Raw genomic sequence first — 26,043 nt, forward strand, 5'->3', positions numbered from 1 at the left:
ATTAATAGAAAAATAACCGTTTTAACCCTTCATCAGTATTTAGCTGGATACTTGAAAGCTATTCCCAAGAGAAGAGGAAAAAGTGAGAAAGAGTAGTTAAAGAAGGAAAGTATTTGTAGAGCTGCATGAGAAAAATGTGCTGAAAAGTAGAAAGACCATATAATGGAGGCAATAAGATGAAATCTACCTGGAAGGCATAGACTGAGTCTTTCCATGTAGTCTTGGATGCAAGATAAGAACCAAACCTGGATGGGATATCAGTCAGTTGCATGTTTGCATGTGGGTCCAATTCTGAGGTACCAATCAACCCAATAAAGAAAATCTTAAGATAAATAAATAGAATAGAATAAAATTGTATTGCAAATAATTGTAAACTTTAAAGAAGAGTATCTATTAATATTATTTACCTTAAAGACTGTAAACATATTTTTATTAAGCATTAAATTTAATATTACAAATGGCAATTATACAAAAGTCACCCATAAAAAGTATAAAATATTATTTTAGTATCAAAAGAATAGTTGAATTGTGACTTGTATAAAGAATGCCATTAGGAAACAAAGTGTACAGATAAAGCAAGAACACATACATTTTTTTGGCATTTTCACCAGTGAAATGGTTAGTGATACAGGAAACATATGTGTCATACTTCAATAGTTTATTATAGGTAGTGGCATACTACAAATTAGCTAAAAAAGACTTTAGTACTGCTGCCTCACAGCTCAGTGTTAGGTTCTTGTATCATATCCTGCACCATGTCACTGTCTGTTGGAGTTTGCATGTTCTGCCTATGTCTGCATGTGTTTTCCGCCCACCAACTAAAAGCAAATGCTTGTAAAATTGATTAGTGATAGGTTGAAAAATGCCACCTATCTTGGATTGCTCTTGGTGCTGGCTCAATTTAAAAAAAAAAATTGCCAGAGTAAGATATTAATTGTACAATCTTTCAAAATGTCAAATGGATTGAATGCAATCTAATGTTGTACTGTGAACCATGTTAATGAAAGGCCAATTGTTAGTTGTATTGCACGCAATTAATGGATACATTTTGTATTTTTCCATGACAAACAAAATTTTTTACTCTCATGATATACATTAATTTTCCACAAAAATGGAGTTCTTAAGTGAATCGTTCCGTTCCCTTTCTTACAGCTTAAAATTGGGTTTGTGGAATACGGGTGCAGATATGAAAAGCGCCTAAATAAAACACCAGACATTCATTTATAAATCCAGAATGTTCTTGAGTATTGATCTGTGTCTTAAGATTGCACACTTGTTGTAAAACATTGTATACATATTGTTTTGGGGAAAAAGAAAATGTATATTTTTTAGATATTGTGCCTTTTTTGAAAGAAGTTTGGCTATGTTCTTCACCTCATTGCCTGTCTCCCTCTGCAGCTAACTTAAAAAAAGGCAAGGTTTACTGTAGCACACTCAGTTTCAAAAATAATAAAAGTATGCCTAATTGGAACACATGGGAAATGAGAGAACATATGGCAAGTTAGTTAGGTCCATAAATATTTGGACAGAGACAACTTTTTTCTAATTTTGGTTCTGTACATTACCACAATGAATTTTAAATGAAACCACTCAGATGCAGTTGAAGTGCAGACTTTCAGCTTTAATTCAGTGGGGTGAACAAAACGATTGCATAAAAATGTGAGGCAACTAAAGCAGTTTTTTAACACAATCCCTTCATTTCAGCGGCTCAAAAGTAATTGGACAATTGACTCAAAGGCTATTTCGTGGGCAGGTGTGGGCAAGTCCGTCGTTATGTCATTATCAATTAAGCAGATAAAAGGCCTGGAGTTGATTTGAGGTGTGGTGCTTGCATGTGAAAGATTTTGCTGTGAACAGACAACATGCGGTCAAAGGAGCTTTCCATGCAGGTGAAAGAAGCCATCCTTAAGCTGCAAAATCTGCAGTTTGGTACATCCTGAGAAATTAAGCAAGCACTGGTGAACTCAGCAACACAAAAAGACCTGGATGTCCACAGAAGACAACAGTGGTGGATAATCGCAGAATCATTTCCATGGTGAAGAGAAATCCCTTCACAACAGCCAACCAAGTGAACAACACTCTCCAGGGGGTAGGCGTATCGATATCCAAGTCTACCATAAAGAGAAGACTGCATGAAAGTAAATACAGAGGGTGCACTGCAAGGTGCAAGCCACTCATAAGCCTCAAGAATAGAAAGGCTAGATTGGACTTTGCTAAAGAACATCTAAAAAAGCCAGCACAGTTCTGGAAAAACATTCTTTGGACAGATGACATCAAGATCAACCTCTACCAGAATGATGGCAAGAAAAAAGTATGGAGAAGGCGTGGAACAGCTCATTATCCAAAGCATACCACATCATCTCTAAAACATGGTGGCAGCAGTGTGATGGCTTGGGTGTGCATGGCTGCCAGTGGCACTGGGACACTAGTGTTTATTGATGATGTGACACAGGACAGAAGCAGCCGAATGAATTCTGAGGTGTTCAGAGACATACTGTCTGCTCAAATCCAGCTAAATGCAGTCAAATTGATTGGGCGGCATTTCATGATACAGATGGACAATGACCCAAAACATATAGCCAAAGCAACCCAAGAGTTTATTAAAGCAAAGAAGTGGAAAATTCTTGAATGGCCAAGTCAGTCACCTGATCTGAACCCAATTGAGCATGCATTTCACTTGTTGAAGACTAAACTTCAGACAGAAAGGCCCACAAACAAACAGCAACTGAAAGCCGCTGCAGTAAAGGCCTGGCAGAGCATTAAAAAGGAGGAAACCCAGCATCTGGTGATGTCCATGAGTTCAAGACTTCAGGCTGTCATTGCCAGCAAAGGGTTTTCAACCAAGTATTAGAAATGAACATTTTATTTCCTGTTATTTAATTTGTCCAATTACTTTTGAGCCCCTGAAATGAAGGGATTGTGTTCAAAAAAACTTTAGTTGCCTCACATTTTTCTGCATTTGTTTTGTTCACCCCACTGAATTAAAGCTGAAAGTCTGCACTTCAACTGCATCTGAGTTGTTTTATTTAAAATTCATTGTGGTAATGTACAGAACCAAAATTAGAAAAAAGTTGTCTCTGTCCAAATATTTATGGACCTAACTGTATCTGACACCATTCCACCATAATTTCTGCCTTTATTCCATACTGTCATCATACTTCAAGAACAAGACAGATGAGTCTCTGTTGTTTGCGAGGCCCAAAACACCCATGTTCCTTATTTTTTGTACAGTATCAGATATTTGATAAGGTGTAGTACCTTTTAGTTCTGTCATGCTGCACTGGCTCTTTGAAAGACGCAAGCACCTCTATATTCTTTCACTGTTTTTGCACCCATTTCACAAGCAGATGGCATCAGGGAGCCCAGTAACATGAATGTACTTATGCAAAATACATCTTTTTGGAAGTTGCACACATTCCAAATGCAGAGTCAGCCAGAATCACAAGTGCCAAATTTAATTACCGTAAATGGGTTGGGTAAGAACTGTCCTAATCAAATCGTACTAAACAAATACCAAGCAAGCTGCATAAGAGGCAAGTTGTTACTTTGATCTCTTCCTGTGCTTTGCATGTGCTTGTCTCCTGTCGAGATATTTTTGATGCTTTACATATATGTGTTTTACTACCTGGCATGCCTGGTGGCAATTTGTAAATTCTTTGTATAAATTCAAAATATATACACAATGTTATTTTTCAACAATCATTAAATGAAATTAATAAAATTACGTATTGCAACATGTTGTGGGTGTGCTGATATGCTGGGTTGTTTCAGTTACATGTCTTCCGTCCTTCTCTTTTCTTTCTTCCTGTTTCTCCTCATAACAAATTGCAACGTAGAAAACTTGTGTCTTTCAAAATTCATATACTACATAAAATTATTAGCTTATGCACGAAACAAGAAAAGGCAATGATATGCATGCTTTGTTAAAGCTAGTTTGAAAAAGGTATGGCAGGAGTGAAAGGCTAGAAGATGTGATTTTACTTCAACTAAGTATCATATCTGTTAAATGGTATACTTGCAGATTTTAATAAAACATATTATTATTGTCTTTTAAATCTGCATCATCTTAATATCTTTATATCTTCTCATGTTATCTTTTCCTGTGCACCATCAGCGAGCTTGCAACTACAGCTAAGCACGAAAATGGGCTGTTAAAGTTGCCACTTCTTCCTTATGGAAATGCAAAAATCTGGTCTTGACAACCAACAGAGCTTAACAAAAATGTCCTCACTACAGCACTACTGTCGATTTATGATGTAATTTCTATGTTACATAAAATATTTTAAATATTTGAGACATTAACGCTTTGCTCTTCATCCTCTGGTGAACAGCTCACCAGTGACAACAAGTCAGCATCAATGTGATGAATCCAGGTCACAGCATCAGTAAGATAATTATTTTTTGCACACTCACCATAGAGGATGTCAGTTCTGATAGTAGTGATTGTTGTGCTCTCCATGTGCTCCTTTTTGGAGTGCAAAAATTAAACCTAATCAAATATTTCCTTTAACATGTGAAGAGAAAATTAAGAAACTGAACCATCATCAGATTTTGGTATACACATTAAGATAGTAACTTACTGTGTTTGAGCATATACTGTATCGACCTGGGCTTTCTGTGTTTTTTTAATTATTTGCTCAGATAATGCTGACATTGTCATTCCATGCATATTCAGCCTCAAACCTGATTAATTCAGTTGGGGCTTGTGGGGGAGTGGCACATGGGTGCATGGCAGGAAACAGCCCTCTACAGCAAAAGCCTGTAAACAGAAGACTTGGAAAAAAAAATTCACATACCATACCACTTATTCTTGCATTTATGAAATTTGGCAATAAGACATTTTAAAGAGAAAGAAGAAATATTTAAGTTTGATCCCAATTCATTATGAGACTTGGCTCAGATATAAAGATATGGCCACTTTAAGTGGTTATAGACCACAGAGGAGGACAGATAATGCTGGGAAAAGGTGCTGGGCAAATAAGATTAATTTAGCCTAGAATTCATGCCACAATGAGTCTGTCTTTACCAAGCATTTAATAAAACAGAAAGCAAGGGAAAAGGGCTGTCAGTTACTTGTCTTTGGTAATTCTTTACATGTAGATGTTTGACTTAAACAATTTAAACTGTGTTGGAATATATTTAAATGGTTTACATTTACTTTAATTTTAACAGAGATGTGGCAAATGTGGGAGTTTTGGCAGCACTGTAAAAAATATATAATTGAGTCTACTGTACTAGGGCCTCAGATGGTTATGTATTGACTCTATAGTATAACCTGCTGTGCCAAATTTGTGATTGCTTTCGCAAGTTTGGAAAACCCTGCCCCAAACTTCCCGAGAACATCAAGCGCAGATTAATCATGGCACTCCGTCACAGAGCCTAAAACTCAAATAGTATCATCATAATGTTAACCAGTAACATTATACAACAGATCATGAATAGCATTGTGTAAATCACTGTTTTTCTTCTTCTTATGAGTATTATTATTAAATTGAACTGGTTGTACAGAAAAGAAAGACATTTTTATTTAAGTGACACAGAAAAGCTTTGTGAACATTATAACAAATGTATTACTGCTACAGGAGTTATGTTGGAAAGTAAAACTTTTAGATTTTACTGGTGTTTCACTTAATAGGACTGAATTTGATTGACTCACCAGTCAACCCAGTCTGTATTTTCTTTCTATTCATAAAAAGGGCTTTTAACACCTAATTATTTCAGGGGGATGTGGAAGACGTCCTGCCTTAATTTTCACTCAATACTAATGAAATTCGGTGCTGCTCTGTGCACCTATAAAACAGATTGAAGGGGTTCAGGAAATAAATGAGTGGATTGGATGAGCCATTATTCCATCTCAGAGAAGGAAATCTTTTTTTTTTTAATAACATCAAATTGAGGTTTGCAAACACTGACAACTGAGGTCTTACCAAGTAACTACTCATATCTTGAGAGATACACTAGGAAAGTGCTTTTTAAACTTATTCGCAACCATTTCCTGAGGGTTACTGATGGATCACAGCACTTTCATCCCTCCCAGCACATCTGCTACTGAAAAAGTTTGAGTGCTTTGGCTGCTGGGAATTACAAACAGCATGTTTTTCCTGCCCTTCACTAAAAAGAAATACTTGATTCAAACTCACACTTTTTTCTGAGAAAGGCAACAATGCTTTACATCACAGATTTACATGTTTTTATATTCAAGTGTGGACATTTAGCGCACTAACAGAGCAGAACAGTAAAGGGCGCATTGTAATACTGATGTGGCAGAAGGAAGTCACTTTATTTAGGGTGCTGAATCAGGCTGATCTTTTTGTGACAGGATGTTGGTAAGAGCACACAGATACATCAAAAAGGCTTCCTTATGAGGAGTTAAAAGTTGTTAAAACACAGTCATTTATTTGTCAATATTCTATCTTAAAGTTTTCATGAGAAATTCAGACATTAATGTTCAAACGTCAGCTCCACATCTCTCCATCATATCTCTTAAATTATAAAAGAAAACCAGGAAAATCTGTATCTTCTGCTTGTGTATTTGATCTGTTAGGTGGGAATGGGAAACATTAATTGTTTAAACTAAGACCTAGTAGTCCATGCTGATTCTCACATAATATACAACTAAAATGAACCACAGGTTAGTCCAGTTTGTCAAGCTTATGCTTAAACATTGATCCCTTGACCAGCAAAGACATACCGCATTTTCTCAAAGATCACATAGTCCTTTCAGTAGCTGTACTCCCTGAGATGGCATGGCTGCTATACATATTTGGCAATGCTGGGAAGTTTTTAACACTGATACCTCAAGTCTTGGGGACTTGACCTTCAAGCCACACCCAGGTGCGTATGGAGGGAGTCTCAAGATTCTCCCAGTGTTGCTGTGGCTTCCACTACCATATCCCTGTGTTTTGTTTGTTTTTTTTTAAATATATGACACACAATCCAAAGTAATCCAGGTTATGTGATCTGGTTTTGTTAAATAACCCTGTTTTTGTGTGTGTGTGTGTGTGTGTGTGTGTGTGTGTGTGTGTGTGTAAGTGAGTATGTTCACCATACAGTGGGCTGATATCCTGTCCAGGGATTGTTCCTGCTGTTTTTTAATTTGCAATACAAACAGGTCTAATTCACTACTACTCTCACTTGGGACTTATTCTTCATGTAACCACAATTATCTCTAGTAAATAAAAGAATATAGAAGTACTTTAAGATAAATAAAAAGAAAAACAAGTAAGATTAAAGATTTTAAATAAAGCAATGTGCCAAACATCACCAAATATATAATGACATGTCAGTTGTAGATTTGACTATATAGCTTTGGCAGTGTTTAGCTTGTGTAATGTTTGTATTTTTTTCATTTCCCATAAATACAAATCAAAGTTTACACATTTCAGTGAAAAAGCTTGAGGGTCACGAATGCCAGATCTTCACGGTGGCACTCAGCCAATGAATTAAGAGTTAAAGCAATCTTAGCTCTAATAACACTTAGTTTACATTAAGCATCTAACAATGACCTAATTCATGTGACTCAAGAAGAGTACAATATAATGAAATGCATGTTAAAAGAATATAGAATAAAAATAATAATTGTGTCACTATAATGTTAGACTTTGTAAGTCATTTATCTTCAGTTTTCCGAGCCAAGTCACCCACATCTAGCTAATCATTTAGAATTAGAACTTTTTATAAGTGATGTTTTTAATATTATGGAACACCCAGTGTTATGGAACTTTATCTTTCCTTTGTCTCTTGAGTTAAAAGGCAGTAAAAAGAACTCTGTACACTCTCTGAAAGAAACATAAAAAACCACTATGAAGAGTTGGGGGAACACCATCATGGTAGCCCCCATATACTTGAAAACCAAACCAAAAATCAAAATATACAGTATTTACAGGGTAAAAATTAAAATGTGATGTAGTATTAATTCTTGCCGCTTTCAAAAGAAAAATAAAATTTTAATGTTTTATTGTTTTGAAACAAACCCATCAGATTAATTTAAGTTGTGACCCCCAAAGATAATGATAGACATTATTTATATATATTATAGTATGTTCTTTATTTTCAGTGAATGGAAGATCATTTTAAACAAGAATTCAGCAACATCATAGATGCTACAAAAAAAAGCCTCAGAATCTTTTTACAAGATTTTGTTTCACATACATGAAATCTGAATCCACAACACTACACTAAGTTTCATCTTTAGCCTGGCAAGGAAGCAATCCCAATTGCCCCTGACTCTTTAAGATTTTGTAAATGAAGTCTTTAACTGAACATCTTTAGAAACAGCACTTAGTGTGACAAGGCCTTGAGGAAGCTTAATCCAGCCACTTAAAAATGTTTTAAATTCTTGTTTCACAGATAACTTTATTTTTTAACTGTATTTTTTTATAATGATTATTTCAGCACTGTATTGCATTATTTTGCATGATTGTGTTACTTCACAAAAGTATTGCATTATTTTGCAAAGAGCTTGGTACTTACTGCCTGTGTTTTCGCTGATGTACTCCATCCATTTTCTAAAAGATGAAAGTTTATTTTTCATGAAATTCATATTTCTTTCAAATACTGTGAAATCCACTACTTGAATTGTGTTAATAATAGAAATTCGGAAGACACTTTTGCCATTTGTTATAGTTCCTTACTACAAGAATATTTTCATCCTGTGCTATACATCCGCATTACTATAGCAACATCTCACATCATCCATTCAATAAGCAATATGCAATTAAGATTTTAACAATGTTCTGTAAATTTATTACCAGCACTTTACTGCTACATTTGTGCTGAAATGATTGTTTAATGCTTTCTCAAAAGGAAGATGTTCACAGACACAATGCTTACCAGTTGCATGTAAGCAATTTTGCCCTCAGAAGATCTTTCAGAACATATGCAGAGTCTATGTTTGTAGCAAGGGACCCAGAGCAAGAAACGGCCTAGAAAGATGCCTGTGTATTTCATTGAGCATATTCATGCATGGCAATTAACCCACACAAACACGTAGACTGTGACAAGACTAAGAATTCAATCTGAGCCTCCATGAACACTAGCTGCTGCACCATTAGATAATTGTTTCAAACTGTAATCTATAGTAAAAAACTGAACTGAACATTAACTGATAGTTTGTTCATGGGTGTATGTTGCTGTATTTGCATACAGCATATTTTGTTTGTGCTTGGGTCTCAGCAAAAAATTGGCCCACCTGTTTTTACCTGCCTTGCCCCCATTGCTACTGGCATGACCACAGGTTACCTGTGACCCTAAATTGAGTAATTTAAATTTACTCATCAGCATGCAAAGAAACTGAATATATGCACGTATAACATATACTTTGGTTCTTGTCGTTTAAATGCACACCACATGCTTGATGTATTTCCTTCTCACTAGCAGTCTTTAAACTACCAAAGCACAGGCAGTATCTTTGTGAAATAACAAAATCATAAGTGCAAAATAGCACAGTCATAATTATGTAATAACATAAGTTTTACAAAATAACATTTATAATGTGTCTGGATCTTCTCCATATTGAAAGATTAACTATTTCTCAATAAGCTGTTTTTCAAAATGTAGTGCATGATGATGTATATAAAATTATTTGTATGCAGTATATAAAAATTGTTTGTTAATATAAATTATATGTCGATGTGTATATTTATTTTTAAATTATCCTAATTTATTTCAGAGACCTCATTAAGAAATTCCTCGTTGTTGACCGAACAAGACGACTAGGAAACATGAAAGTAAGTAAAATTACTACCATTTAATCTGTGTAATCTTTTTCTTTTTAAATTTTACAATGGCCTTTTTCTAACCTTTTGTTTTTTCACTTCCTTAATATATCCTTTGGCCCAAATGCTGTTTCTTTTACTCATTAAGAAAACTGAATACATTGCCCCCTTAGAGGAAACTATACCCCACAAGCAGTAGAAATTATCAAATAAAAGGTTTGTTAAACTGAAAATGAAATTTGTTTTTTCCTTGCACAAATGAAAATTTTACTTGGGTTTAAAGGTTTCAAGTTCCTTTAAAGGTAAAACCCTTGTACAGTAATTAAGACATTATGTTTTCATTTTAATCCTGGGGAATTCATCAGCAATACACTGCCAAAAATGGAAGACTGATTTATCAATTGGTAATTAATTCTGTATTCTGTCTAATGCATTTATTTTGATTAATTGGGTAAGTGATTTATGATTTTTTTCTGGTTATATTTTCTGTTTTCCTCCTTTACATTAATCATGCATGGTATGAGTAGATTAAATACAGAATTAGAAAATAAGAAGTTGGCATTACATAAACTGCCACAAATGAAATTTATTTCTGCAATATTCTAACAGTATTTATTATAATTGCAGTGTATCCTGGTAGTATCAAGTACAAAGCAGAAACAGTTTAATCCATTGCAGGGCGCACTTACTCGAACTGGGTTAGTTTAGGCTTGTCAGTTAACCATACATTCATGTGTTTGGAATGTGGGAGGAAAGACGTTTAAGAAATCAAACCCAGGCTGGTTTGGCTGTGTAGTAGTGGAACTAGGCACCAAACAGCTATATGGACTCCTTAGAATAATGTACTGTATAAAGATAAATTGAATTAATTATCAATACAGAATTTTAATTAAAAATCAATGTTTAAAAAAAATGTTTTTGTTTTTTTATGTTGTACGCTGTCACATTAATAAACCTAGTTTAATTGAATTTCATGCATGTTTACAAGCTGTTGTAGGTCTAGTAGATATTGTAGTTTTGCTGTGTACCAAAATCTGAGGCTTAATTAAATTAAGCACTCAAAGCACAGACAAATAGTTAATCCTTTATTATAATGCTTTTATTCAGTTACGCTTCATTCATTTAATTGTATAATGTGATATTTTTTCCAGAATGGTGCTGAAGATGTGAAAAAGCATAGATGGTTTAAGTCAATAGACTGGGAGGCAGTGCCACAAAAGAAGTTAAAGGTGAGTTCAGAGAACAGTTTTTTCCCACAATATACTATAACTTTTAATCACATTTTACACATGCAGATATTTGTGTAGCAACTGTATATTTTGCTTTGTGGTACATGTTCAGTTTCAAGGGTTCTAAGAATTAAATGAATAAATGTGTGCCATTGTTGCTCACTAACAGTCAGGTCAACTTTAGCAGGGTAACAGCAAGAGTTAACAATGGTGAATATTTCTAGCAAGTTCCTTCACAGAAATGGCTTTGAAAGGTAAACAAAGTTGCTTGAAACATTTGAAAAACATTCATGTAATGCGTTTAAAGCCAACGTTTTACAAATCTAGAATATGTAAGTTTAAATACTGTAACTGATGTCTGAATAAATAAAGTCCAGGCACTTTGCAGTGAGAATGACAGCATAAACCCCCAAGACAGGAAAATGCCTTTAAAGACCAATACACTAACACAGGATAAAGGAGGAACAGGGTGCCAAATACTGTGTAAAATAATTTTTCAAAAATAAAATGTTGCTTAGAACCTTGTCTTTTAACATAGGAACTGAACACAGCGTTGTTTTGCTTTTTTTTTTTTTTGTTGTTTTTTTTTCCCACTTTGCCAATTTAGTAAATTAGACAGAGAAATGCAGTCTATTGCCACTTTTGATGCTAAACTTTTTCTTCTTGCTATTATTGAATTCCCCCACACAGAACAGTGCCCTGAAGTAAAGAAACAGCTTAAAACATAAGAATGTAATCACCATTTAAATGAAACCTTGTAATTAACTTGGCAAGATAATTAGACATTCGCAGAAGTGCTGATGTTTAAATGGACAAAGATAGACTGCTTCACTCTTTCTATGACATATTGTTTCCATCTCACTGTCATAGTAAATCTTTGTGGTTATCACTACAAAGGCTATAAATTGTAAAGAGAAATTTAAAAAAAATTGACTATGACTGCAGCATACTTACATGCTTCATATTAGGTAAAACTGATGATTAGGAAAAGATGAGCCGCACACAGTGTCTTTCTATTCTGAAAGGCATGCTTGTTTTATGTTCATTCAGTCCAGGCATTCATTCATATTATAAGAGCCCCACACATTTGAATGGGGCTAGTGAAAAGTAGAAGGAAAGGAAGCAAGAAAGGCAAATATGTTACATAATAAATATTTAGTAATGTGTGTATGATTTTAATAATATTTAGAGTGTAATGTGATGTTTACCGCTTTTGGCCAGTCACACATCAAATAGTGGAAGAGTGTTAAATTTGGTAAACTACAGTTAATTAACATGAATTCAGCAGTTTATATAATAAAGAATAATTCTTGTATATAGTACCAGATTTGTAAGGCCATAAAGATTAAAATTATATGAATTCTTAAAGATGCTACAGCATAATTTGTCTGTTTAAGAGTCTGTGAATTTTCAGCAAACCAGATTGGAATTCATCAATCTTTCAGTTATCATTGTCACTTAGTTTTGAGACATTTAATTTATCTTGTTACTCAGAAATGTTGTCAGGTATTATTTATTATTTTATACAGATTTTTGAGCTAAATGTTAACCATTTTGATTCCCCTGTACTTTTTTAGGTTATGATGTTTTTCTTTCCTGGTTCATTTATTTACTTATGGCTAAATATCTCTCATTCCACTCATAACAGTCAGTTTTTAGAACATATATGCATTAATCTGTTTAAATAACACAAAAGGTATATGTTACATTACATATATACATTAGAGTTGTTCCACTTTCTTGATCATGAATAGCCGAAGGATAAACCCAAACTACTTGTATGTGATGGATTATAGTCTGTTTTGTCTGCCACTGCTGGATATCAATAAACAGGAGCTACCAAACATTTTGTGGGTGATATCTGATTTAGTTTCAGATAATCATCTTTCTTGATTTGAAAGTATGTTTCTTGTATTAATGTATAGTAACAGTGCAGATATTAATGCCTAAAGTCTTTTGCTCAAAATGTGCTAATTATGTTTATCTCTGTAGCCACCAATAGTGCCCAAAGTGTCTCATGATGGTGATACTTCAAATTTTGAATCATATCCAGAGGATGACTGGAAGAAAGACCCTCCTGTACCTCCAAAGGACTTGGAAATTTTTAAGAATTTCTGAAGGAGAATTATAAACAGAAACGTGATGGAAATAGGTAATCAATAGTCTAAGTCATTTACAAATAATTTTATTCAATACCATGTTCTATGTTTTTTATTATTATTATTATTAGTTAATTTATTGGTTGTCCACATTGGTTTTTCAAATCCAGTTCTCAGTGCCCATGGGGGCTTGTTTAATGTGATTATATGGGTCACTTCTGTTAATAATGCATGATATTTTAGTATTTTGGTTGCTTTCTTTATCTCTTTCTTTATAATCTACCAACAAGCGCTTTTACATAAGAAATTTGACAAATAAGAAAAGATCATTCAGTACATCAAGCTTGTTTGTTTAGATAATAGCTAAGCTATCACAATATCTCACCCACATACTTCCTAAAGGTTGTCAAAGTTTCTGCTTCAATTACTTAACTACATAGCTCGGTAGTTTGTTCCAGATTCCCACAACTCATTGTGTAAAGAAGGTTTTTCTAGCTTCAGTCCGAAACGCCCTCCTCTTTAATTTCTAATTCCCAATTTTAATGTACCTTTTCTCTCAGTTAATCAGAATGTTCTATTGTGAACTCATTGAATTTCAAATAAAATTAGACTTGAGCTTTATTCCATCTGGCCGCTGTTAAAAGATGTTAACAGCATTCATTTGATTGTGTTGATTGTAATAGTACAGATGCCACACTGAATTATCATGATTTTAGTGTAAATTGTCTTTAAAGTGTGGGTCATCTTAATCTGAAAGCTTTACATAACAAGTGCTTTTAAAGATTTTCCTCCAAAAATATACCTATAAATTATCAAATAAATGAGTGCTTAACTTGATGGTTAAAAAAGAAAAACCCCTATATTACAATTTTTATTTTTGATTATTCTACTGTAATATACAATTAAAAATGTATGTCATCATTTAATTCTCTTGTTTAACATATGGTAATAGGACAACTGTCAAAAAATAATCCGTCATGCAGAGGCCATGTGTGAAATATTAAGGACACCCCATGAGTCGGTAGCTTGTTAGAAATTCTTTAGAAGCAATTACTTGAAGTAACTTGCTTGTAATTTTAGGACTTGATGTGAACTGAATGATATGATTATTAGTTTAATTTTTGTAGGGAAAATCTTAGAATTTGAAATAATATGCAGTGAAGCAGGTAGACAGTGTAGATGTATGTTCAAGTAAGAAACCTCTGTGGTAGCCTCTTGCAAAAGCTTATCTTCTGTACATAAAAATTTTAAGAAAAAGCATTGTGTATTCATTCAAGATGAAGCAGATGCAAGATAAATTATTATTAGCTGCTAATAGCATACAAACATTTAGCTATTAATATACAAATATTAAGCTTTAGTTATAGTCATTTGATTTACAGTACAGAAAGCAGAGTGCTTGTGATATTTTTGATTTTTCGTCAGGTGTTATTTTAGCTGCAGCTCTCATTGGCAATGATTCCTTTTTAACCCCTTATTTTAAAGTTTGCTTGATACAATGCAGAAATGATGCTCCCTGCAGCATTCTAAACTACACACTATCCTCAGGATAGGGAGAGTTTGAAGGGGAAATTGACATGGTTGAGGTTTTCCAAAGGTGATTGTCTGCTCATTTTTTCACATCAGTTTTATTAAATTGGGGCTTTCACTAAGGAGCAGTACATATGGAGAATTGAATGCAGAACACCAAGGTGACATTTCACTTATATGTGCGAAAATAATTTTAAGTTTATTTGATTCTAAATAGTATTGTGTCATATTGTTTGCTAAGCCTAAGTATAAAAATATGGTGATAAAATTCAGACAGATAGTAACAAATATTGAAGAATATAGAAGTAACAAATATTAAAGAGACAGCAGTAGTAATTAAAACATTCCTGATAGACCATCTACAATACAGAAATGATCAATTTAAATGCAGTTACTGTATTTTTAATGAGTTTAATTAAATACAGTGCCTTTTTCTAGCAAAATTTTTGTAATAGTTTTTAAATAGCATATATCGCGTTATGATTCACAAAATTAAATAGACTTCTAAATACAATTTGATTAACCCTTACAATGTCCACATATTCTAATTGCTTTGCCTTCTGTGTCTCTTTTGACCCAATTCTGACACCCCATTTAACTGCCATGGGCATCAGATTTTTTTACTTTAAACCATAATATCTCTCTATTATAAAAATAAATCCTGTCCCCTGTCCTGATAGTCTACGATACGTGATCTTCTTGGGAAGATAATTTAAAGACCCGCGAGACGAAAGAGACCTGCCACGGTGCGTCTCACAGGAACATAGAACGAGAGTCTTGCAAGACACACCCTACCTATAAGCAATATCAAAAAAAAAACAAATCAGTAGTGTAAAGGCAGTCATGCAGCACACACAGCTCCAGGGCTCTCAGTGCGAGCAAAAAAGAATAATCGAGGTGCAAATTCAGAAAATAAGGAAAGTAATTATCAGCCCGGAACAAGTGGAATTGAAAAAAAAAGCACATCCCATCCGGCTCAGAATTAAAATACAATGAATAAAAAAAAGTAGAACTTCATAAAGACTTTTACAAACGTTGACGTTAAACACATGCAGAGCAGGTTAGAGACTATGAAACCAGTGAAATTAGAAAGGCTCAAAAAAAAAACAGCGCTATACACATGTGGAGAAAGCTGCGACAGCAGCCACCCCAACCGAACGCGAGCAGCATTATACATCCTGCAAGAAAGAATTCAACCACGCCCATGGCCAGTAATAAAAGACAGGTATTGCTTTTACAACGTCATGCGAGACCAGGCAGTGAGCCATCATTTAAAACATGTCAACAGACCTCTAAGCTAGCAGTTGTTGGATTTCTTATGGCAGGCAAGCATCATGTGTTCCCAGCTCTTAAAAGAACGACATGCGACAGGCAGAAGAGGCAGCTAGCAAGCAGCAAAAAGACAGCAAATGATCCAAAGGCATATCCTTAGCGTACGTTCAGCCGCAACACCCTTTACAACACGAGCAGTATTATATGTCTGGGAAGAAAGAGATGGAACCTCGCGTGGGGCAGGAAATAAAGAAACAAGTATTGTTTTTACAAAAGTTTTTAAAGTAAAAGTGAAAATAATGCATATATAACAATTCACAAGAAAATAACAATCTCTTTAAATTATAGATTGCCTGCCTAAGGTAAAGTCATCCCTGATGAATGGGGACGTGGGAATGAGGGGTCCTTTCATCGGATTAGCGCTATTTCAGATGTGGAATGGCAGAATGAGGGAGGCAGCTTGATGAATGAGGTCTCCAGGACTTAAAACAAATCCAAATCATATTATGTGATATCATCTAATGTGAAATTCTACTCCGTACTTCTAGAATTTTTATTTTTATACTGTATTGAGGATTTATTCTGTTCTATGTATTGTACTGTATGGCTCAGAATTAAAAGACAATGAGTAAAATGACAAAGTAGAACTTCATAATGACGTTTACAAACGTTGGCATTAAACACATGCAGAGCAGGTTAGAGACTATGAAACCAGTGAAATTAGAAAGGCTCAAAAAAAAAAAAAAACGGCGCTATACACGTGGAGAAAGTTAAAGGATATGAAAGTAGGAAAATTAGAAAATATAAAAAAAGAAAGTAAAGATCGCAGTAGCGCAAACAAACAAACTGTCTCATTTAACTATGCACCAGTCTAACTTTGGTTTTGCACAATAATTACTACACTATTGCACCTTAACACTTAATTCTACTTTATTCACATAATTTTACTTATTTATTATATTCTACTATACTATTACCTTTCAATCTATGACTTTTTGTTAATTTAACTGATATTCTTCTAACTATGCACAGTTTTTGATAAGCGGATCAGGATGCATTTCACTGCGTGTTGTCCTGTATAACTATGCATGTGACAAATAAAGAATCTTGAGAATTTCAAAAACGGAGTTTACCGAACGTGCATTTATTGGTTACTTTGTTCATGTATATATATTTATCTGTCTGCTTATTTAAAAAGCTACATTTACCCCAGGAGTCAAAAACGTTCTGTCTAGCCCTTCTACAAAAACCTAGACAAAAGCTGGGGTATGACCTTGGTAACCCCATGTACTTTTGGAACTGTGAGAGGAAAATAGCATGACTTTACAGACAGGAGTCCAATGCAGAACTCTACTTACTTTTTTACTTTGTAAAAAAAAATTATTAACTGCTGATGATGTAGATCGTTTTGTCTGTGCTGAAATTCCAAACAGAGAAACCTATCCTGACCTCATTAAAAAGATTCAGCATATTGGGACTCGCAAGATTGCAAATATTGTTTTTACAGAAGTTCAGAAATAAAAGTGAAACTAATGAAATAGCAACAATTCAAAGAAAAAAAAATCTTAAAAGTGTGTATCCGGAAAACCAAACACGGGGGTTGGCGAGCGAAGTGAGCAGGGGGCGAAGCCCCCTAGTTTTATATAAATTGGCCATCATAACCTCTAGTGCTGATAATCTTAACTTTTCAAATAGATGACATTTACAATGTTTTAGTTGGATTGTTACTTAATGTAATCCTGGACTCAGAAACATCCGTGATCTTCAGCTATAATAATTTATGTTTGATCTCCAGCATTGCATCTTGCCAACATGCTGCTATTCCATCCTGAAGGCTGCACAATACTGATAACGAATCAAAATGTACAATGACCCATTAATGTCATACATTGTCTACCCACTGCAGTACAAGCAGGATAGCTATAATACTGTTGATATAAATATTGACTAACTACTATCTCCTCAGACTCCTATAGTACAAATTATGATAATATCTTCTGAAAAGTAAGGTCTCTCCTTGGTAAAGGGACACAGCTGAGGATATAGTAAGATATTTCAGATTCATAGTGTCTGCCTGTTGGACTTTTTAGATGATGGCCTGGAGAAGCCAGTCATCAATGAGAGCTACATCTGTAGAAGATGCCAGCTGATTCAGCACCTCGAATTCATGGTCGCTGAACTGGAGGAGGAGTTGGCTGGCCTGTGTTGTAGTAAAGAATTAGCAGATCTGGCCCAGGTGTCCTTTGGAGGGATAGTGTACACCCCTAAGGTGTCACGGGAGGGGATTCCAGACCAGACATGTAGAGAGAGGTGGGTCACGGTTACAAGGCACAAGGAAAAGAAGTGTGAAACAGTTTTCAGGTCCTTATGGAGCTCAACGGTGTTTCTGATGATTCTGAGGTGCTAGGCATGGATGAGGAGCCCCAACAGGCCATCTCAAAACCAGATGGGGATGAGTATAACATAGAGAGATACACACTTTTCGGAAGGATAGACCGAACAGAAAAATAGGTGGAGTTGCTGTTTATGTCAAACAGATTTCAAATGCAAGTCCTGTTCAGTTGGATGATGAGCCCCACCTTAGTGAGGACATGTGGCTTTGCCTGGAAAGCATTAGGGAAAGAGGCCTTATCTTAGGAGTGGGTTATAGACCACTCAATACTGACAGTAATTTCAACACATCTTTTATTAATATTAAAATTGCAAGTTTACAGGGGGATATTATAGTCATGAGGGACTTTAATTATCTGAATATTAACTGGGATAACCTTGTAAATGGAGAACAAGAGAAGGAGTTTTTAGAAGTAATCAGTGACTGTTTTTAACACAGTATGTTAAAGCATCAACACAGGGTGAAACTTGTCTGGATTTAGTTTTTTGTAATAATCAAGATAGAAATGAGGGTGTAGAGATGATTGAGCCACTAGGATCAAGTGACCATAATATAATACAGTTCTCAGTGTTTTGCAAGAGTGTGAATGCAAAGACTAAAATTAAGTTTAACTTTGGTAGGGCAAATTTTGAGCAGATGCGGCAAAGTCTAAGGAAGATTGTCTGGAGTCAGTCGAGGAGCAGTGGAACAGGTTTAAAAATGGTTTTATATACATCAGACCCAGAAAACACTGTGCCTGCAGTTTTAACAGCACTTTCAGATTTTCCAAAGATCTTTGGTCTCAGAATTAATTTGAATAAAAGTATTCTCTTTCCAGTGAATTCACAAGCATATAATATTAGATTGGACACCCTACCTTTTACCATAGCAGATCAGTTTAAATACCTAGGGGTAAATATCACAAGTAAGCATAAAGCTCTTTATCAACAAAATTTTGCCGTCTGTATGGAAAAAATTAAGCAAGACTTGCATAGATGGTCAACCCTTCATCTCACTCTAGCCGGAAGAATTAATATTGTTAAGATGAATATCCTTCCTAAGCTTCTTTTTTTATTTCAAAACATCCCAATATATATCAATAAATCATTTTTTAAGCAATTAGATTCAACCATAACCTCATTTATTTGGAACTCAAAACATTCACGTATCCGAAGAGCAACCCTACAAAGACCTCAGGCAGAAGGTGGCATGGCTCTACCTAATTTTCAGTTTTATTACTGGGCAGCAAACATACAAGGCATAAAAACCTGGACACAAATAAATGAACATACACAGGCCTGGTCCGCAAAAAAATGTAAAATCCTGCAGCACTTCTTTATATTCCCTGCTCTGTGCTCCAATAAATGCAAGTTATCGCAAATATACTAATAACCCAATAGTGCTTCACTCACTCAGAACATGGAACCAATTTAGAAAGCAATTTAAGATGGAAAATCTTCTATCTGTGGCACCCCTGCAAGAGAACCACCTCTTCCAACCCTCGCAAACATATCCAGTTTTTAATATCTGGAAAAGATTTGGGATTAAATTGTTCAGAGATCTTTATATAGACAATATCTTTGCATCCTTTGAACAATTACATTCCAAATTTAACCTTCCAGCTACACATTTCTTTCACTATCTTCAAATTAGAAACTTTGTCAAACGGAACCTGCCCGATTTTCCTCACCTCGTACCCTCCACTATGCTGGAAAAAATACTGCTCAACATCAAGGACTTAGACACCATTTCTGCAATATATAAAATTTTATTAGTGTCCCTTCTTTTCAAAGATCCAAGAGGACAATGGGAAAAAGATCTCTTAATTAATATATCAGAAAAGGAGTGGAAGGTAGCAATGCAGAGAATTTACTCGAGCTCCATATGCGCAAAAAGCATAGAATTATTCAACTCAAAATTATGTATCAAGCTCATCTGTCTCGCTTAAAACTGTCCAAAATGTTTCCAGGGCAACCAAGCTGTCCTGCCTCACTGAGTCACATGTTTTGGGCATGCACCAAATTAACAACATTTTGGACCAAAATTTTTAAGTACCTTTCAGACTGCCTTGGTGTCACAGTCCCTCCTAACCCATTAATAGCTGTGTTTGGTGTTCTTCCAGATAGATTTGAAATGGAGAAGGACAAGCAAACTGTGATTGCATTCACTACACTTTTGGCACGCAGACTGATTTTGTTAAATTGGAAGAATCCTAACTCTCCTCTAATAAGTCAGTGAGAAACCAATGTTTTATATTATTTGAAATTGGAAAAAATCAAATTCTCAGTTAGGGGATTTGTACAGAATTTTTTAAAAACCTGGCAGGATCTAATCAATAATATTTTAGAATAAGAAGAAATAATTATTTCCGTATTTCTTTTCCTTCTCCATTTATCTTTTTTTGCCCTATTAAACTCAATAATTTAGGCATGTTTACAAGCCTTAAGTTTTACTCCTTTGGCCATGCTCTCCTTCTCAGGGTTGGGGTTTGATTTGTTTTCAATCCTATTTTTTGGAAAAATTGATCTATATGTACCGAATGATTACAATAAAATTAATAAAAAATAAAAAAAATGTTTTACATGTAATGCACCTAAATAAACATACCTAAATTTGGACTTAATAGGAAATAAAAAAAACCACAGTGGGTTAATAAAGAGTTAAAAAAGAAACTGCAAAAGAAAAATCAGGTTTATAATGCATATAAGACTAATAACTCCAAAGTGAATCATAGGGAGTATGAAAACATGAGGGGAACCATTAAGATGGTAATTAGGGAGGCTAAAACACAGTTGCAGAGGAATATAGCAGATATGGTGAAAGACGGCCCTAAGAGATTCTTTCAGTGTTTTAGTAGTAAAAGAACAGTCAAGAGGAGGTGAAGTGCATCAGGAATAGTAAAGGGGAATTAAAAGATACAGACAGTGAAATAGCAGGCACTCTAAACTTGCATTTTTCTGAGGTCTTTACAAGTGAGGAAGTGGATAACCTCCCAGAGGTAAATGGGACTGCTAAAGAGGTACTGAAGGATTTGGAAATTGTAGAGGGAGAAGTACTGCTCAGATTAAATAGGCTGAAATCAAACAAATCACCAGGACCAGATAATATTCTTAAGTTCTTAAGGAGGCTAGTAAACCCTTGACAAATATTTTAGGAAGTCACTGTGCACTGGGGAAATTCCGAAGGAAAATAGCAAATATTATTCCGTTATATAAAAAGGGTGAGCAGGCAACTATAGGCCAGTAAGCTTAACATGCTTCACAAGAAAATTAATGGAAGGAATTATTAAGGATAAGATTTGAGCAGAACATGGCAAGTACAGGTGTTTTTCTGAACAGTCAGCATGGGTTTAAGAAGAGGAAGGTCGTGTTTTACTAACACGATGGAATTGTATGAGGAAGCAACAAAAGGATATGATCAAAGTGGAAAAAGTTGAAAGCTCAGGAATAAAACACTCTTTTAAGATACGTGATTAATTTTTTTTCTCCCTTTCTGGATTTCTAGCTATCAATATGCAAACTGTATCACAGACCTAATCTTTCGAATCCTACCAGGAATCATCATCAGAGGAAAACAATAGACTTACAGGCACCCAAGGCAATATATAGCAAATAAGGAGAGGGGCAGGGATAGGTGGATGGTAGGGGGTATATTGATGAGGTGGCGTTTGGATGATGTTGCTCATAAAGTCTTATTATTTGCATGTTCTTCTTTACAAGCCTGCATATATGCTGCGTTCATGTCCAAATGTCTGTTAATGGCGTTTTCATTAGATAGCCACATTTCAACCAGTTATCTGGCACTTTTAGTATTAGCCTTGGATTTTACTTGCACTGAGTCCCATTTAAATGTGAGTCCAGTCAAACGTGTATGTGTGTAAATCAGAGATCATGGGTCATGTATCAGTGTCTTTATGTTGATTGGTGAAAAATGTTGCTCTTGCATATTAGTTAGTCTCTATAGAGAAATTAGCTGTTAATATGCCTGCTCCATTGGATCCAATGTTAATGAAGGATGTCTGATCCCTTACTTTGGTAAATATAGCTGTAATTTAAGAGAATTTCCGCAACACTAAGTTAAACTGAAAACCTTTTTTTTTTTTTTTTTTTTTTTTAATTTCGATATTTTTCAAGTAGAAGTTATTTCTTCACAATCATGGTATATATTAATTTACCACACAACATTGCATTTTAAAGTGAAGCATTTTTTATAAATTTTAAAAATATCTTCTCTCATTTTGCAGCTTACAATAAGGCTTAAGGGTACATGAATCTATAGGTGAAAAAGAAGACCTAAAACTTACCAAATACATCCATGTTTCAAACCAAAAATATTATTGAGTATTGATCCAAATCTTGAGATGACATGTACATTACAAATCAGTGTTTCCATGTTGTTTTAAGAAGTAAAAAAGCTAACCATTACTGTGAGATTCAGCTATTTTAAAAGGAAGCTGTGTACGTCACGTCACTAACTACCCCAGATGCCTGCTATTGAAATTATTGAATGTTGATGTGAATTGCTGTGTCTGTTAATAACTGAAAAAGGAACACTAATGATAACTTTTATTTTTCCATTATAAAGAAGGTTATTTCTTTATGTCACTAAGATCCCTTTTGTTATCACAATAATGCCGCATAAATCCAGAAAGCATATTTTCTGTAATCAAATGTTTTTGTGTACCTCTATGCCCAATTGTAAGCTGCAAGAAAAGACAACATATTTTTAAAATCTTTGAAAACCATTTCACTTTAGAATGCAGTTTTACAGTATGTGGCAAATTAAAATATACCATAATTGTGAAGAAGTAATGCTGAACTTATCATTTTAAGTAGCTTGTTTTATGTGATGGACTTATACTCTGTCCAACATTGGTCCTTGCATTGTGCCTTTGGATTAAGCAGATTTGAGAATGGAATGTTATGTTGGGATTAAACCGTAATTTTGGTAAATCCAAAAATTTTAAAACAGTTTAAGCCTGTTTATATTTGCAGAAGCCAAGAACCAACCCTAGATTCTGTGAAGTGGATTAATCAGGATTGATAATGTTATGTTTCACTGCACACTCACACACAATGTTACTGCAAAAAGACGTTATATTAGACAGTAAGATTAAACAGTATAGTTAATTTAGACAAAGGGTAAAATACTTGCACTGAAATGAAAAGACAAGAAAGATGCCTTGTGCGGATCAAGAATTGACTTTATATCCTGTTATGCGGAATTAACAAAAGAAATACTACAAAAAGATTTTTTGTCATCTGATGGAATGGTGCATTTGGAATGCATTTGTTTTATACAAATAAAAAGCTGGCTAAACTGTATCTCATGCAAACTTTATGTGCCAGCTTGTTTAACAAATCACTGTCCACACTACCGCTAAAGAGATGCAGCACATCGCGGATAAATCCAGAGCGTCTTATTGGTAGATGTTTTATTGATTCTATACCTTCAACAGCAAAAAAACAGAATCCAGTTTGTACCTATGCAGTGTGCTGTTCAAAAACTGATAAATCTATACATATTAATAAAAGGCAAAGCCCTCACTGACTGACTGATTGACTGACTGACTGACTGACTCACTCATCACTAATTCTCGAACTTCCCGTGTAGGTGGAAGGCTGAAATTTGGCAGGCTCATTCCTTACAGCTTACTTACAAAAGTTAGGCAGGTTTCATTTCGAAATTCTACGCGTAATGGTCATAACTGGAACATATTTTTTGTCCATACACTGTAATGGAGGAGGCGGAGTCACGTATCGCGTCATCACGCCTCCTACGTAATCACGTGAACTAAAAACAAGGAAGAGATTTACAGCACGAGTCAAACGCGGGAACGAAGGTAAATGACGTTAATTTTTGACTATCTTTTAATACTGTGTAAGCATACATATTAACACATGTGCAATTAAACGTGTGCATTTACGGGGTGATTTCTCAGGCTTAAAAGCTCGCCTTTTATCAAACGCGGGAACAAAGGTAACTGACGTTGTTCACTGTCTTTTAATACTGTGTAACCATACATATTAACACATGTGCAATTAAACGTGTGCATTTACGGGGTGATTTCTCAGGCTTAAAAGCTTGCCTTTTACTAAAAAGGTAAATGAAAAACTATTTTCAATCAGTTTATTGAAACGCTCCCGTTAAGGATTGCAATAACATATTCGCGAGATAAAAGAACGAAGTAGGGGGAAATGAAGGAAGAGCCGCAAACAGCGAAGAGCAAAAAATTAATTAAACAATTGAGAAGGGAGCGAGTGAAGCATACAAGCATGTTCATAAGGGAAACAAAGCACGGTGTAAAACGTAAGTTTAAATTAAGTTTATAGAAACGCTCCCGCTGCGGATTGCAATAACATATTCGCGAGATAAAAGTTTAATGAGAAGACACGAGGTATAAACGAACCACACGCCGTGGCGCAACGTTAGGGGCAACAGTTTCAACCATTCTATGATCTGCTTCTCGCAACTGAAAGACGGCACATGGCGGATGTTAGCCGACTTGCTGACCGCAACGTTAGGGGCTTCAACTCTGGCACTGACGCCACATCTCAGTGCCAACACTTTGCAGACTCTACTTAAAAGACACGCCCTCCTCACTGGACAGTTAAAAAGACCAATCAAACTAACGATGACATCAAGTATTACCCAATCAAAAGTAGGAAAGGAGGCATCTTCATAAAATGCGTGTGGGATGATTTGCATGAGACGCTGCTTTAAAAAAAAATGATAAAAAAAATACGGGACAAATCCCGTCCAGTATTGATTCAAAACGGGACGCGCAATTTCATTCTCAAATGCGGCACGATTCCGTATTTTAAACGACGGGTGGCAACCCTACAGTGCTAGGTAACCACCCATACAATCAGATTGTGATTCAGACTAGGAATGCAATGAATGTAATTACCCCGATCTACATACAAGGCGAAAGTCTTGCAACATTCAAAGATGATGGTTTGGGATAAGTACACCATACAACATAAAAGAGCTTATGAAGCCTTGAACCGAAAAAAGCAAGATCTCAGAGATCGTAAAAAAAAATAGGAGGTAATGTCGTTTTACTCGCTGTAGATTTTAGTCAAACATTACCAGTTATTCCACGAGGGAGACCAGCAGATGAACTCAACGCGTGTTTAAAATCCATGCTTCTCCCACGCTCGGTTATATGTCGCGTGTTCTCGGGTAGGTACACCAAAAAATGTATACATTTAAGCATGTAATGGGCAAACAAAAAATGAGGTATACCCGAAGGCACTGCAGTAGTACTTAATCTAACTTTACTTCTTAAATGTTAATGTTTTACTGTTTAATAATTTATACGCTTCTTATATGTTGTTCAAATTCTTTTATCAAAATACCAGTGACAGCGCAATGCACGATAACATGGAGTGAATACACCATACGCATCCGCCCACGGCCGCCCTGGTGTGCGCAGATAGGAGTTGATTCTACAATAAAATAAAATAAAGATAAAAAGAGTAATACAATCATCACCCATAAAGCGGATAGTAGACGTGACGTACTATATGTGTACCACATTTCAAGTGTATAGGTGAAACGGTTTGCGAGCTACAGGTGATTTAAAATCCTGGACAGACACACAAATTGCCACGGTAGCAAATTACAGAAGAAGATTTTACTGTTTAATAATTTATATTTATATGAAATGTGCTTCTTATATATTACTTCATATTCTCATATGATAATGATGTTAATGTTTATATTGATTTCTATGTTATTGAAACTGCATGTATGTGTGTATATGTATGTGTATATATATATATATATATATATATATATATATATATACTAGCAAAATACCC

At 35.0% G+C, this 26,043-nt stretch overlaps 1 protein-coding gene across 1 annotated transcript in view; it reads left to right on the forward strand.

Moving 5' to 3' along the window:
- The window catches only part of prkx (protein kinase X-linked), a 218,672-nt gene that overhangs the window by 186,709 nt on the left and 5,920 nt on the right, over positions 1-26,043 (forward strand). The window contains exons 9-11 of the mRNA XM_051926670.1: positions 9,671-9,728; positions 10,868-10,945; positions 12,938-13,097. Coding sequence (XP_051782630.1) covers positions 9,671-9,728; positions 10,868-10,945; positions 12,938-13,063 — 262 coding nt within the window. The 3' untranslated portion in view covers positions 13,064-13,097. The remainder of the gene's footprint in view (positions 1-9,670; positions 9,729-10,867; positions 10,946-12,937; positions 13,098-26,043) is intronic.

This window comes from Erpetoichthys calabaricus, chromosome 4 (assembly GCF_900747795.2).
Source record: "Erpetoichthys calabaricus chromosome 4, fErpCal1.3, whole genome shotgun sequence".
Classification (NCBI taxonomy): Eukaryota; Metazoa; Chordata; class Cladistia; order Polypteriformes; family Polypteridae; genus Erpetoichthys; species Erpetoichthys calabaricus.